The sequence below is a fragment of the Mesocricetus auratus genome, unplaced genomic scaffold, assembly GCF_017639785.1.
Source record: "Mesocricetus auratus isolate SY011 unplaced genomic scaffold, BCM_Maur_2.0 Super-Scaffold_6730, whole genome shotgun sequence".
In the NCBI taxonomy this organism is placed as follows: Eukaryota; Metazoa; Chordata; class Mammalia; order Rodentia; family Cricetidae; genus Mesocricetus; species Mesocricetus auratus.
The window spans coordinates 6,919,649-6,935,936 of record NW_024429184.1 but is presented as its reverse complement, the minus strand read 5'-3'; the positions used below and the strand labels follow the sequence as shown (position 1 = coordinate 6,935,936).

The following is a 16,288-nucleotide window of genomic DNA, read 5'->3' as shown; positions in this document are numbered from 1 at the left end:
GCATAAGGACCAAGCATGGCCTAACCCTGCCCTGAACAGGCTACAGCCTTGTAACCCACACCAACACTGCAACACAGGTGTCCTTACCCACGGGCCGACCGACCTAGACTCTGAGATAAAGCATCTTCCAGTCGTTTAACCAAACCTCAAATGTTAGACAATGACACGTAACGCCCAGAAAAGGCAAATTAAGTTGGCAAAGGCCAAAAGCCCTGGAAAACGGGAAGTAACGTGTCTGTGACGTAAATGTGTGTCACCCCCCCACCCCGTGCTCATGCTCACTGTTGAAAGCCCATACGGAACACTGCACTGAACGCTCAACAACCCATGGGGTGATCGGTGTCAGATGCTAGTAAGCAGAGGGCCAGGAAGACTCAAAAGTTACCCAAAGGTGACGTAATGAGAGGGAGAGCCTCAAGTCTTTCTCCTACAGCAGCATGCTCCACCCTCCAGTCATTTACAAACCACTCTCCAGAATTTCACCACAGCCACATGGAGAAAAAAATTGCCGTCCTTAACTTTATCTTTCCTTTCCTAATATCCAATGAAGCAATAATGCTCACGAAACTGCAATTTGCCTCGAGTCAGGACTAAAAGCGGTCATTTGCCTGCCTAGTGTTAGAAATCATCTCATACATCACACAAAACTCAAAGCACGGTCCTGAAAGGTTTACATGTCACAGGGTTAGGATCTAAGCATGTTACTTTTTCCTGGGGTTTCTGGGAATTAAGCCCATGTTTATATTGCCTTTGAGCTGTGATCATGATAGCAAAGACAGAATGACTTCCCACACTAACTTCCCAAATCGAATTTAGCCACCACTCAACCTGCTTTAGAGAGAGAGAGGAAAAAAAAAAAAAACAAGAACAAAGTGACCAAAACCGTGCAGCAATATGAAACGGGGTGAGGCAGCTCTGTAAGGCTGCTTCCTTGGACTTCTATCACCATGGACCCGATGATAAATAGAGGAGGTGGCCACCACTTAGTTTCTGAAGTTGGAACAGCACTAAAGCAGTACAAGGTGGTATCTTCAGAGAGAGACTTAAATGGGGGGCTGGGCTTGGCTGGGCTTTATTCAGAGGGTATCACTCCCATGACTGTGTAAACTAGAAGTCACCTCTACTTTCAGTAGCAGATTCCCTCTAGGAAGGACTCCCCGCCCCGTCTCAGCACCTACAAAAGCACGGTTGACACGGAGCTGAGTTACTGAAGCAGCCAGTCCCCACGAATCTACACACCAAGTAAACAATTTCTAAACAAACCAATGCTGTGGCCCGGGAAATTCTTGAGACAAGAGTGTTTCGGGTGACTTCCATATCCAAAGAGTCCCTGTGGACAGGCCAATGGCTCTAGCTGACTGAATTATCCAACTGGATTCCAGAGCATCCCCCAGCGGTTCCAGCAACGACTACAGGTAGCTCTGAGATCCTAAGAAGTGCTCTCCAAAGGAACCGGCAGTGTGTGGGGGAACCAATCCCAGCCTCCAGCCTTGTTCTCATAGTGATCAATGTCTGGAATATCAGAGAAGAGTCACTGAACCCCTTAGTGGCAGACAGCAACAAGTAGCATCTGTAATCATAGCAGGATCGGAATGTGAAGTGTTTAAGAGTAAGACCAGAAGGTAGAGGGGATTTAATGATGCAAGTTGGAAGAGATGGACATGTTCCCTTTAGCTCAGAAAGCCAGTGGCAGAACTAGGGGAAAGAGAACAAGTTACTTTCAATTCCGTGTGTTCACAAGATCTGCAGTTTGAGTTGGCTGTACACAGTCTATGTATGAGTCAACAGGATGACAAGAACATCAAACGCCTCGTGCGATCTCAGACTGCACGGACAGAAATCCGGCACTCCAACAGGCAAAAGTCCCCTTCTCCTCTATGCTAAGACACTTTTGTAATTTCTGGTAAACTTCAGGAATGGCACAAACACACTGAGACTCAACCAGCAGAGGCTAGGAGGAACAGCATTGCACAAGAGGACTGGGGGATATTTAAACTAGAGAGATAAAAGTCTCTGGGAAGAGACACAAGAACTGTCCTCAGATCTTTGAGGGACACGGAATTAGACTAAAACTTCCTGACAGTTCAAGCTAGCAGCACCCAAAATGAGCTACCTCATGATAAGTGGAAGCAGAAGGAAGGTACGGGTCTCTTGGTAGGGAGCAAGGTGACAACCCCAGCCTCCAATCAAGACTAACGGGTGCTTTTCAAAGTCAGCATAATGTTACGGCTTCCTGGAGAAGGAAGCCGTGTTCCTCGGCGCCTCCTCCACAGCTGTGGCCTGGCTTTGTGTAGGGGGATAAACGAAGACAAATGACAGAAACCCATGGACCAGCTGGGGCTGGAGGCGTAGCTCAGCGGTTCAGTGCCTGCCTAGCTTGTACCAGGTCCTGGGTTTGATCCCCAGCACGGGAGCGCACACTGAAACAAACCAAACAAAAGACTAGCCTCAGGGCAAACAGGACACGGAAGAGTGCAAGGCTGCTTCCTTCTGAAGGGCTGTGCGCACGCTTGCGGTTTCCTTCCTCCACCCGACTTCACAACACCAGTTGCTGAAAGAGGAAAGCCACCCTCCTTTCCAAGGCAGCCTGCCCCCACGAGCTGCAAAGTCTGCCAACAACCCCCCTTTTGCCGGCCCCACAAACCGAGAAGCAGGAGAACAAGACCGCACGGTCAGAAACGCGCGGCAGTGTCATGTGAGGACGGCACTGGCGTCTGCTGAATAAAGCACCTACTATGTGCCAGATGTTGCGTGTTAGGTATTCTCCTACTAATGATATAACAATATGTCATTATGCTGTACGCAATAATGCAGTATTACTGTAAATAACTCAGGAAATTAGGTCTCAGAAAGGTTGAATGTTTTATCTGAGACGTCTGGGCTTGAAAATTATCATGGCGGGAGGGAGAGAGATGGCTCAGCGGTTACGAGCACTGAATGCTCTTACAGAGGGCCCAGGTTCTATTCCTAGCACCCACATGGCAGCTCACCCCTTAACTGCAGGTACAGGGATTCTGATGCCTTCTTCTGGTCTTAAGCATATCTGGGACCACACACGATGTACATACAAGCATGTAGGCAACATACCCAAACACATAAAACAAAATAAATAAATCTAACACTAATTTTTTTTATAGGAAAATAATCATGGGTCACATCCCTTAGACGTTTCTTAGGTGCTAAGCGCTGCTTTAACCCAGGATGGGCCTCCTCCGGTACCCGATCTCAGATAAGCAGAGATAAGCCCCAAGCGGCCAGGCGTTATTCACGAGGATGCATAGTAACACACAGCTCTTGTCTGTGAGGCACCGGCTCCTTGTGGTGGAAGAGATAACCCGGTTCTGCTGCTTGACAGAGTACCAGGGGCCCTCCGTGACAGCAAAGCCTGGCCCCACCCCACAGCGAGGGAAGACAGCTCACGCCATCTGGCTGCACGGCCAGGGACGGTCCAGCTGCAAGGGCCTCACAGGTGACTCAGGGACTGGAGCGTGCCCACAGCTCTCTGTACTGAAGCGACACACCCCCTCTCCGCCACCCCAATCACCTCCGACCCTCCCTGCCAGGGAGTCATGGAGTCCTCCCCAGCAATGCCTCTTTTTTAAAGACTTTTCGGGGGTGGGGGTGGCTTGCACATGTGAGTGCAATGCTCTCAGAGGGAGACCTGAAGCTGGGGTCACAGGCAGTTGTGAGCCACCCAAGGTGGGGGGCTGGGAACTGAAGTTGGGTCCTCTGGAAAAGCACCATTCACCGGTCACTTCTGGGCTCTCCAGTCCCGTCAGCTCCCCCTCTCCTGCCCGGGTTAATCACAGTTCTCTGTCCTCACCAACAAGCTCCCATCCGCTCCACGTAAACCCTAACGTTTTACCCCATTTCTTCTCATGCCAAACGGATCACAAACTGGGAGAGAGGCATCTCGAGAAAGGCTGGACCAATCCATTCCCTCGTCAAATGTCAAACTGGGTAAAAAGGACTGTCTGGGAGCCGTGGCCACTGCTGGGTCGTGATGGGAGGGGCACTTCATCACTGATGTAGTTCAGAACGGCAGCATACGGGGACAAGAAAAAGGCCAGCTTTCTGACGGCTCCCCGGCTGCTTCCCAGTCCTCACTGTACACACCATTCTTAACCCGCATCAGTGAACGTCAAACAGTGCCCCCTGCTCCCTTGACAGGCTACTGCCCCTCCGCGCCCATGCCGTGGTCAGCTAACAGTATGTTCCTCAGACACTTCCTCAGCACCATGCCAGAAACTAACTGCCCAGGACTCAGCAAATCTGAGGGGAAGACTCTACTGTTTCAAGCTCAGAATTCAAATGCCTGTCAGACTGATGCAAATGGCTATCTCTAAGGAAGGAGACTTTTCTTTTAGAAATAATTGCCCAGCCTTTACATGCCCATGTCAAGTTAGAACTCTAACTGCTCTCACATACATAGAAATACCTCATCTGTAAATTTGTCTCTCCATGGAAATCCTATGGGCAGCTCAAAAGCGCCCCTGGCAGCAGCCTGCACTCCCGCTGGCCTTAACGGCCATTCCTGTCTGGGACCCCCGAGTCACTGTCTGCAACAACCAACTGTTCTAGTTTTGTTTCTGATGCTTCCATCACAGAAGACCAAACACCCAGTCACTGAGGAAGAAACCTGCTGTAGGGCAAGCTTGAGAACTAGCCCAGGCGACATGGGCGGGGAAATGTCCAGGTGCATGAACAGGAGGGTTTTGCTTACTTGAGTTGGAATGCTTGATCTGTCGCAGTGTTCTCAAGACCTTGTGTATGTCCTTAATGCTGGTGTCTTTCTGGCTGTATAAAAGAAGCCTGCGAGCATCTGAGAACAGGCGAGACACACTATAAAGGGAACAAGAAAACATCACAAAGACCTGGTTAGGCCAGCTGCCTCTCACACCAGCCTGGCTTCCCCTCCTCCCTAGCCATCATCCCAGATTCAAGTGTCTGCCCATGTGTCTAGACCCAGGTCACCCTCCAAGGCCAGCATGTGTACAAATACACACACACACACACACACACACACGGGCACACACACACACACACACACACACGGGCACACACGGGCACACGTACACACGCGCGCGCGCGCACACACACGGCTATCTACTGCCCATAATAAACCTACTGCCTATAGCCCAAAACATGCTTAACGATCCATGAAAATGTCTTCATTGATTACAACTATGAACTGAAAACAAATATAATAGGAATGCATTACAATGACGGATTTACCCTTGATTATATGCATCTGTGTACCCATAAATTTTCATGTTTTTATGTCCCAAAGTGCTCACCAAAGGTCCACAGCCTACACGTGAGCATTATAAACATGTGTATGACACGAACATCATACACACAGCACCAGCTCCTGCAGCGCATCCTACAGCCCCCGTCCACTCTGAAGCTGACTCTGCACATCTCAGGGATCTCCACCGTCTCATTTGGCAGATGCTTATTATACACAGCACTGGAGGCAGGAGCCAGGAGCACAGACACTAAGACAGCAGCAGCTCATGCTCTGAGACAGCCCCCACTCAGGGAGAGAAATGTCTGTAAACAGCAGGGATACTGTAGTCATCTCAGACATCAGTGACCTGAGACAGAACACTCACTGCTGGCCTGGGTCTACGCTGCTGGGGAACCCAGACCCTTCAGACCCTGCCAGCGCAGTGACCCAGGCTGTCTCAGAGGCACAGCAAATGTCTGGAGTGAGCAGATCAGATGGGGCGAGCTTGCTGTATCTCCCAGAGGCATCGGCTCTGAGTAGACAGCTTTAGGCCGCATGATCACAGTGACTCTTAAATCCCACGGTCCTGAATCCTGATGGCACTCCCCTTCATTCATTCCACGGACCTTCTCATGCAAGCCTCTCCAAGAAGGGAGGGATTAAGTATTAACTGACAGGTGTGTGTAAGAAATCTGATCCGGTACTTACATGGACTTGTTAAAGTTTCCAACCACACCGGGAGCCTCACCGGGAGTCGGATAACGGAAGCAGGGGTTGTTGGCGTTACAGATAATCCCCTGTACCCAGGGAAGGGTTCCTGCGGAAGGCATGGCTTTGTTTGGAAAGTGGCCTGTTGAAATCAAGAGGAGAAACATTAGTTCTTTGAAGCGATAATGGACACAGCCCTTCTTCTCACATCTGTCTGTCTCGTTCACCATGTCCCACAACACCTACCCCCCCACACACACACACATACAAGGGACTGGTCCCGAGTTAAGACTCTGACACCAAGTGATGGTGGCGATGGTTCTACCTGGCATCATCTGTAGACTGGGATTCCGGACACCAACCTTGGGAAAGTAAGACAAGGGGTGCATTCAGACCATGGACACGAGTGCTTGGCAAGCAGCAAGTGCCTGGTCACCATTTGCTGAATCCCCACCACCAAGCTCATCTCTAAGAGACACCGAGCAGAGCCTCGACAGTGAGCGACATAATGCCGTTCCCTCACACGGCAGCTGGCGGAGAACTAAGAGTCACACACTGCTGGGGAGGGTAGAAACCCCATCACCAAGACCCCAGTTCAAGCCTCTTAAGTCCGGCGGGGCAGCCCCATTGCCCCCTCACTCTTCCTGGCCTCCCCTTGAACTCGTCTTCATTTGGCAAGCCTCTGTCGGTTTCACCTCCTCTGACGGCCCACAAGGTCCACCCATGTAAAGAGAAGCCTTTTCCTTGAGAGAAGCCTTCCACCAGCCTGGTTCCAGAGCCGCATCAGTCCCAAATACACACACAGGAGGCTATATTCATTATGCTGTTGGCCTTGCTTGTTTCTTACTGGCTAGCTCTGAGTTAAGTATTTATCCCATAATTGTTAATCTAAGTATTTCTCTTACCAGAGAATAGTTCCGGGCTTCCTACCCCATGGCGTTACATCTTGACTCTCTGTGTTTCTCCTTCCCAGAGTCCTCCTGGACTCCTAGTCCCATCTATCTAGATTCCTATTGGCCCAACAATGCTTTATTGACATATACATAGGACTTCCCCATCACATCCAGAGCACCCGCAGCTCGAAAGCCTTGTCACTTGGGATCAAAGGTGTCTGGGGAGCTGTATCTGCTTTCCTATCGTTTTTGTCACTCATCTGTAAAAATGAGGTTCCACCTCCAGGCCACGGTCATTTTCCTACATTTAGCAGCTCCTTCCAAACAATGACGAGGCACGCCCAGGTGGGGTCAGGGTAGGTTTGTGGCAAGGATCTATCTACAAGTGCTGCTTATGGGAGTCAAGATAAATATGCCCTCAGTCAGGGGTTCTTAATCCAGAGGCCTGTTCTTGTAGGGACAAAAAAGGCCTTGGCTCTGGCTCTCACCTTGGCCTCAGTGTCATCTGAAGACTTGGCAAGCATTAAGCACCATGGCTCCAGGTGGTGACTAGCGTGTATTGTCAAAGACTTTGGAGTCAAACCAATGGAGATTTACACCCAGTCCCTGCCATGTGTGAGGCTCAGTCCCACCAATCTCCAAAGCCTCGATTTTCCACCTGTAAAATGCTGAGCAACGCGCACACGTGGTGTTCCATGAGCTCATACCCGGCAAAGCATCTTGTGGTTTCGTGTTTTTGGTTTTTGAGAGACAAAGGTTTCACTCTGTAGCCCCGGCTGGCTTAGAAGGCAGAGCGCTTTTTACAGAGTGCCCAGCAAAAAACTAAAAGTCATGAATGGTCCAATTAGCACCTCTGGGGCGTGGCAGTTCACCTTCAACTATGTCTTTGCTACTGACCTCACAGAACACCCCCACCTGCCTCCAAAGACAGTTTCCCTCCACTGTCCCGTTTTCACGTGAATACGCTAACAGAGGCGCCCCAGAAGTCGATCAAAGGCCACATTGTGCTTCAGTTTACAGATCAGGACTGCGGACCTCTCAATCTTTTAAAGAGGCAACATGGAAGGATGTGACCAGATCTGATTCCCTCCGGCCAGTCTCTGTGGGGACTCTGGCCTGTTGAACATTTGCTCAGCTAATCTCTTTATCTAGCTGCTAACAGTTCCAGGAAAACCAAACACGGCCCCTTGCCTAACAAGCCGGTGCTCCTCATTCGGTGCAGATTTTACGTAACCCAACCAAACACTCTAAGAACCGCAGACAGGATTCGCCTCGTGCAGCTTGCAGATACTGGCCATAGGGGCAAGGTAGCAGCACAGGTCAGAGGCAGCCATGGGGAAGGCATTTTGGCCTGTCCTTCAGCAGAGGCACCTCCTCATCCGCTGCACCCCATCTTATATACAAAAAGAAACAGGATGAGGACTAGACACTGGGTATCCAGCATGTCAGTCAAACAGTGTGACGGACACCGGGGAGCCAGGAGTCCACCAGGACCTTGATGACTCTGACCCGAACCACAAAGATTTTAACAGGGAAGTGTTTCACACTGGTACTTTGTTCCAGGGCAGAGACATATCTGCAAGCTCTGCCTTAGCTTTCTACTCCGCTACTCATACTAGAGAAATCAGAAAAGTCATGCCCAGAGGAACGTACTGGAGGCATGTAGTGGGTGTAATCTGAATTTGTATGGAGAGAGAGAGAGAGAGAGAGAGAGAGAGAGAGAGAGAGAGAGAGAGAGAGAGAGAGAGAGAGAGAGAGAGAGAGAGAGAGAGAGAGAGAGTGTCTATTAGCTAACCGGTATGAAAGCATCGCCCATTACATGTTATGCAAGAGACGGGAAGGAGACCAGGAATCCCAATCAAAGGGTAGCTGTGACCTGAATGCTGTCTTGGAAGAACAGAGTCTTGTAAGCCCACAGGTCCGTTGGAGCTGATGAATGAGCGGCAAGAGAGGTATGTGGGAAAGCCTTTGACCCAGCCCCCCCAAAAAAACGCCCAGCCAAATGCCAACTCCTCAGGTCTGTAACTTTCTACAGGGCTGCTCCATCCTCCACCCACCCAGCAGAGCGGGACGGTAAAATGGTAACTCTGGGACAACGCCCCAAGAGCCGGTCGGTGTCACTGTTCTTGTTTACATAGAAGCTAAAATCACGCACTCACGGCGACACGCACCTAGAGAATGCTGAAGCCCAGGAGCAACACCCACACACGGCCATGTTTCTAGTCGTGACTGCGTTGCAATGCTCACGGTCATCAAAACACGAGAGCGGATGGCCTGCATTCCATTCCACGTCTACTAGATATGTAACTTTGAAGGAGCCATTGCAGGTGTGTGACTCCCAATCTAGTTACCCAGAAATCAAACCAAATGATAACGAAGCCTACCATACAAGATTGTCGAGAACCAAATGAAAATATAATCACGTTAGTCATACACAATGGCAGTGCATGCTCTTGCAGAGGACCCGAGAGGGGTTCCCAGAACTCGTATCAGATGGCCCACAGCTGCCTGTGACTCCGGCTCTAGGGGCTCTGACAACCCCCCCCCCCGCCCCCCGGCCTCCTCGGGCACCTGAACTCACATACACACACCCCCACACAGACACGTATGCAGACTTTTTAAAAAAAGTTTCATCTTCACAAAGTATGTCTTCCATAATTTTCAACCATGTGATTAAAAAACAAACAAAAGGACCACCAGGGATCAGATACTAGCATTTGAAACACTGCCTTAAGGGCAATTTTTAAAATCATCACTTTCTGAACTCTTCCAAGGTTATTTTATTATCATGATTTAAAAATGTGGGGAACAGATGTTAGTCACTATTATCCTCACGGTCATCATCATTTACTGGGACTACAAACATCTCCAGAGTTCATGCCCTATCAGGAAAAAATAAAAAATAAAGTCCTGCTTTTCTGTCCCAAGCCATTTGTGGTGTTTTTCCTGAAGGCAGCATCTTCGGGAAAGGGTTCTCCTGAGGCACATTCACTCCCTACATCTAGCCAGCCATCACCGAGTCTCAGGCGTGATCCACAGATACTCACACTCATGTTGTTCATAGGGCGGGTAGCTCAGGCGGACGGCAATCAGGATCAGGAAGATGAAGAGAGGCCAGGCCACCTCCAGCAACAGCTGACACTGAGGAGAAAATAAGACACAACGGGGTGAACTTTAAATAGGGTGGCATGGTACTCAACTGCTGCTGGGCTCTGAGGAACCCACACAGAAGTTCAAGCAACTGACTGGCTTCTGTGCCTCTCCCTCGCTCTCTGGGCTTTAGTGACATCGAACTGTGTGAGCACACACCCTCCCTGGAACATCCCATTCCCATTCCACGCCTGTGTCTTCCTTAAGGCAGAAAAATGGTCCCTGTCTGCTTCTTCAGGCTCCCTTCCATCCAGTCTTCAAGACTCACCTTCAGTCTGAGCTAGGAAGCCTTTCTCCTAAGCCCACACCCCCAGAAGCCTGCAGAGTTCCTCAGTCACATCTCCCCAAGCCTTGGTGATCTGTTCCGATCACTGGCTTCCACATTACGCCCTTAACATCTCACTGGGAGCACTATTCGTTGTAGAGTACACTCATTTAAACTATGGCTCGTCATGGCCCCTTGATACCCCTTCTAGGAAGCGATCATAAGTAAACCTTCTCAGGGTGACTAGCACTAGGAGCATTGGGGGCATTTTGGTTTTATAACCTTGTTGTTTGGTTTTCTTAGTTTAGGTAACTAGCTTTTAATTTTCTAAGAATTCTAGTATGGCTTCTTGATACTCAGATCATATTTTTTTTTTTTTATCTTCAGAAAGGAACTGAAACAAGATGGTAGCTGTGAGTGTTCCAGGACAAAACCATTCCATTTTTATGCTTTCCTGTGTTCTTTGAATGTTCCATAACAAACCCCTGCTTCCACAAACCATAAACAGCAGCTCACGCAAACAGCACATCAGGGCAGAGAAGGGTAAGGCCCAGGGAAGAACCATGGTTCTCTGAAAGAACCAGGCTGGAAGTGGGTGCGCAAAGACGTCTGTAAATAATCCCACAGAGGTAACAAAACCTCGAAGTCTGCAAATGACATTTAGTCCTTTCTCTTCTGGATAGCAAATCATCACTCTGCACAACTTTTATTTGCCAACGATGCCTCAGTCGGCTGGGGGCCAGGGGAGGCATGGTTTTCTATCAGAGAACACAGCCTGGATTCCGTGGTCCCTGAAAACAACTTCTCTACAGTGAGGCTGGAGCCGTTCCTCTGAGTTCCCAGGTACTCTGTGCCTTTATCCACACTTGGCACGGCAGAAACGTATTCACATACAAGCTTCTCCCCTCTGTTACTATCTTCTCAGTAAGTCTGCAACACGGTAAGGGCTAAACATGGCAAGCCTTTATTGGGTAAGAGAGCGAACTGAAGTTTATAAAACCAGAAAGATGGAAACAAAGGGCCAGTTGACTCCTCTGGGAAAGCAGTTTGGCAATATGCATCCAAAAGGCAAAGGCATGTTTATCCCCTTTTACCAAGTAATATTCCTGGGAGTCCATCGGACGAACAAAGTTTTAAAAAATGTCTCAAAAGGCTACATACATAAACATACTCATTCACTAAAATGCTGACTGTAAAATATTGTTAACTTATTGTACAGCAAAGGGGAAATGCTTATATTAATGTGTATCTAGTGGGCAATATATTACTTGTTCATTATAGCAATGCTTATGAAACACAGATATCGATGACCAAGAACACAGAACCCAATGCATTTTCTAAGCCTGCAAGCTTTATAAAACCATTCACACAAATTACTTAGCAAACACAGAAACAAAGCTTTTAAAAATGGCATGACTGTAAACGAATTAAGGAAGAATAAAGAACCCTGAAAAATGAAACAGAACGCAGACAAGCGGTCATTTATCGTAGGTTCTGGAGCTACTACTTAGACTTAGAGGATAAATAGCAGCTGCCATTTATGGAAAGCCCAGCATGTACGGGGCTCATTTTATACCCTTCGCCTCCTTTAATCCTCAGAACGTCACTGCGAGGTTGGAACCTTTATTGTTCCCATTTTACACCGAAAAGCTACTGCTTAAGGAAGAGCGAGTGAAGGGACCGGTCGGCAGCAGAACTTAGATCAGTGGCCAGGTGTACCTGATTCCAGAGGTCACATGAAATTCTACTTGACCTGGCAGGCGTCTCCAGCAGGAAACAACATGACCTCCCCATGCAGCACTGTCTGAAACTGTCTGCATGTCCCACAGACACAGGATGAACCCACGCCCTGGAGACGGAGAACACTTACAGCTAATACTGAGCCTCTACAGCACACTTAGGGATTTTCGTGCCTCTCGTCCCCAGTGGCCCGGTCACGTAGGCTGCAATGATACTATTTTGTAAGTGAAGATCAGAGGTTCAGACAAATTATGAGCTGCTGGAACCCAAATCTTTCTGCCTGAATCTACGCAGTACCTACCCGGCTGCCTCTCACAAAGCTGCGCTAGAGACATACACCAAGCATCACAGGCAGAGACCAGCACAGGCCAGCCCGGCAGGGCGCTGAACTGACCCAACAAAGCAACACCTGTGACCCAGGATGCCCCTGCAGCCCCACGCTCACGTCCTACAAAGCGGCAGGTGCTCAGATTCTGTTGGCCCACTGGAAGGGTGAACGGCTCCGACCCTCAGTTCTGGCACGAAGCGCACAAAGAAAATCTCATAAATCATTTCCAAGAGGCGAAGCCAATCCGTGCAATCAGATCACGGTATGAAGGAACCAGGCTGTGGCACTCATGATCGCCAACGCTCATCTTAATTTTATATATTTCATGTATACATTTCATGTCAGACAACCAAATTAGGACTGTGGCTGTCATACTCACTTTACACATGAGGAAAATGGGGTTGATTAGTAAATTGCACAAGAATACTGGTATATGAAAAAGCTGAAATTCAAAGCCAGTCTGACTCAAGGGCTGCTTCTCTTAGCCACCAAACACACCAATTCCCTGTAGCCCCTTTCCCTCACCATATAGATCCTGTAGACTCCTGATCTTTCAAAGCATCTACTGCGCTGAGACACAAATATGAATGAATGAATGAATACACTGCTCACAACATTCACACCACCAAAATCATATAACTCATGACAATCATTATTATTTAATTGCTTCTTTACCTATACCTTCCAAAGTATTTTTGTCTCTAAACAAACCCACACCCCAGCTCAGAACTGTTGATGTCTTTCTTTTCCACATACCCCTAGTCTAGAAACTGAACTTGACTTCTTTAGGAATGTGACTCATCAAAGTTAGCTTTCTCCTCCATCTCCTAACCATGCCGTTTGTCCTAAGCACAAGGCTCGAGTAAACTAATGCTTGTACCATTAGAAGCTCCTACGGAAAACTCTTCAGAATCTCTCTGGTACACCAACTCTGTACCTCCTCTCTACAGAGTGACAATGGTGGAGAATGTCGTTTTCAAGCAATGATTCTCTCCACAGCCACTGCTGCCCTAGGGAACCAAGCGCGTGCTCTGTCCTCCCCCTTCTCCTAACTCCCCATCTCTAACCTGAGGATGAGGAGCAGGCACCCCTGTAGTAGGACTTCACAACAACAGTACCTTCCGTCAGCTCTGGGGGCACACACGTGCTGCTATAGGGTGTCTTCCTACAAACGAGGCTGTGTTTCGTTGTGTAATATTAGTTTAAGGTGTGTTACATCTGTTTATGCTCTGCCACATTTCTTTAATGATGCAAAGATGTGTCGCTTTGTGTACGCTCCATTTGTTTAACTCTGCAAAGCTGTGGTTCTTTGCCTGTCTAAAACACCTGGTGGTCTAACAGCTGAACAGCCAATCGTGAAGCGGGAGAAAGGATAGGAGGGGCTGGCAGGCAGACAGAATAAATGGGAGGAGAAATCCAAGAGAGGAGGAGCGAGAGGGAACAAGGAAGGGAGGACATGAGGGGCGGGCCACCCGGCCACAGTAGAGTAAAAGTATGATTTACAGAAGAAAAGGAAAAGGACTAGAGGCAAAGGGTAGGTGGGATTTAAGAAGAGCTGACAAGAAACAAGCCAAGCTAAGGCTGGGCATTTCTAACAAAGAATAAGACTCCATATGTGATTTATTTGGAAGCTGGGTGGTGGACCTCCCACAAAAAGTCAAAAAAAAATTTTTTGCACCCAACATGGGGCTAGAGTAAAAAAAAAAAAATCCCACAACATGTTGGCATACCAATGTGGGGACAAATTTCCATGTAGCATCTGAGAAAGCTGAAAAAGACAGTATGCAGTTCCTTTAAGAGTTTCTGCCTATCGGTGAGTACTTCAGCAACCAGTGTGTTAAGTAGGAATTTAAAAATGTGTCTGCTTCAGGCAAGCATCAGCATCCCGGAGCTGTTGGGGAGGTGGGAGCTGACTACAGTTCTTAGTCACACACCACACCTCCTGCAAGCTTTGGGCTTGGCTTTCACAACCCAACCCAAGAGTGGACAGAGTCAGCCTGTAGAGCAGCCCGGAAGACCCAGGTGTAGCCTAATCATCTAAAGTTTGCTAGTGCACTCAAAAAAGGCTAAAAAGGTAACAGAGATCCTGATGGGAAAAAAAACTTCTGAACAGGCCCCAGTGTGTTTTACAATGTGCATAGGCTTAAGAAAAAAAAGAAAGAAAATGGGTATAGGCAGTTACAGAAAGAAAGAAAGAAAGAAAGAAAGAAAGAAAGAAAGAAAGAAAGAAAGAAAGAAAGGAAGGAAGGAAGGAAGGAAGGAAGGAAGAAAAAGAGAAAGCTTTAAAAAATAAAATAGTCTTTAAAGAGACAGTAGAAGTAATACAAAAGAAAAAGGCCACATGAAGTTGGGAAATACACAGGGAGTCTGGACCCTGTATAGTATTTTGACTCCTGTACTGATTTTGAATTTTTTTTATTGCTGATAAACAATAGTATGTTGCCTTTCCAGCGGGCTAGAGGAAAAGAAAATGCCACAGCAGTGTTTGGCAGCACCCCTGCTCTCTACCTCTAGAACCCAGCAGCACAGGCACACCCAGGACTGTGCCAACCCAATGTCCCAAGAAGGGCTTTGCCCACTGCAGCTGTAAGGGACAAATATTGCTTCCTGTAAAGAGACAGCGTATCACCCAGGACTGCTGCTGTCAGCGTGATGAGATTCCAGAAGCACCAAACCATTTTTGCTTTTTCATTTAGGGCTGTGCCACATCTGCACGCGACAGATGTTCACTGTCCACTTGGGTATTCGAGTCTACCTTTTGTCCTTGGTTGCTGAAGCTAAGGCACCACCGCCCAGTCACTGCATGAGTGCATTTCACTCCCTAGCCTAAGGGCCCAGCAGTACTGCTCTTGCATTCAAGGTTTGTCATTGTTAACTCGAGGTTGGGGTGGTTTAAAGGCTGTGTTTAATGAAAACACACACACACACAATCAACTGAATAAGATCTTCTGTATAACAGTAGTCAAAAAAAAGTATTTGAAAAAAGAAGTGACTGTTTCTTACCACTGAGCATTACAATGGGGCATAGATAAGGAGTCAAAGGGCAAGACACCGAAACAGAGATAACTCACTCTACAGTTACTACCCACCATCAGTTTGACTGGATTAGAAACACAGAGGAATTGAACCAGGTAACTCGCTCTACGGTTACTACCCAACATCAGGTTGGCTGGATTAGAAACCGAGGAAATTAATGAGGAACACCTTTGAGTGCACCTGAGAGGGTATTTCTGGAACTGAGAAAGGAAGAGACCCACTCTAAAAGTGGGCACCACCACCCCATGACTGGGGTTCCACAGTGAGTAAAACAGCAGCTCCTCGGGGCAGACGTAAAGTCACCAACCATCTGACACTCTTCACTACGGTCCCTGCTACGATGGGCTGTTTCCCCAAACTGTGAGTCAAAATCAACCTTCACCTCTTGTCAGGTATTTCAGGAATTACTCAGAAGTGAGAAAAGTTATACAGTGACAAACACTTGTCAAATAACCAAATGAAAGACTCCAGGATATTCCCCCATATGGATAAGGTTTTGAAAGTGTACCCCCAAAAAGTAGGAAAGGAATTAACTGTCTAACAAAGCATATAGGCATACTGCAATATAAAAATATGGAATTAACTTCAGACCCATCCCTAATACCACAAACTTCCATTATGTGTGGAAAACCTGAAGTAAAATCTTAAATCAGTGCAAAGCCAAAGAGAAGGACAATTTACAAACCATGTTTATCCCCTGGAACTCTAAAGCCTGATGCAAAACACTCAGAACCCTCATAACGACTGCTAAAACTGATCCCATCCTTTGGAAGGACATCTGGTCACACTTTAAAGGCCATTTCACTTTGGCCCAGGAATCCTACTCCTGAGATCCTGGCCTAAGAAACTAACACAATAGTTAGAAAAGGATACATGCATAAAATCCTCGAGGAATTCCTTTGAAACAGCAAACACTAGGAGCAAGCTAAGTGCTGTCA

General features: G+C 47.9%; 1 protein-coding gene across 3 annotated transcripts in view; it reads right to left on the bottom strand.

Moving 5' to 3' along the window:
- Window positions 1-16,288, bottom strand: part of Abca1 (ATP binding cassette subfamily A member 1) — a 124,689-nt gene that overhangs the window by 85,707 nt on the left and 22,694 nt on the right. For all 3 annotated transcript variants that reach the window (XM_021230906.2, XM_005076485.4, XM_040738335.1), the window contains exons 3-5: window positions 9,879-9,972; window positions 5,939-6,080; window positions 4,724-4,842 (exon numbers count right to left, since the gene is read on the bottom strand). In XM_021230906.2, coding sequence (XP_021086565.1) covers window positions 4,724-4,842; window positions 5,939-6,080; window positions 9,879-9,972 — 355 coding nt within the window. The remainder of the gene's footprint in view (window positions 1-4,723; window positions 4,843-5,938; window positions 6,081-9,878; window positions 9,973-16,288) is intronic.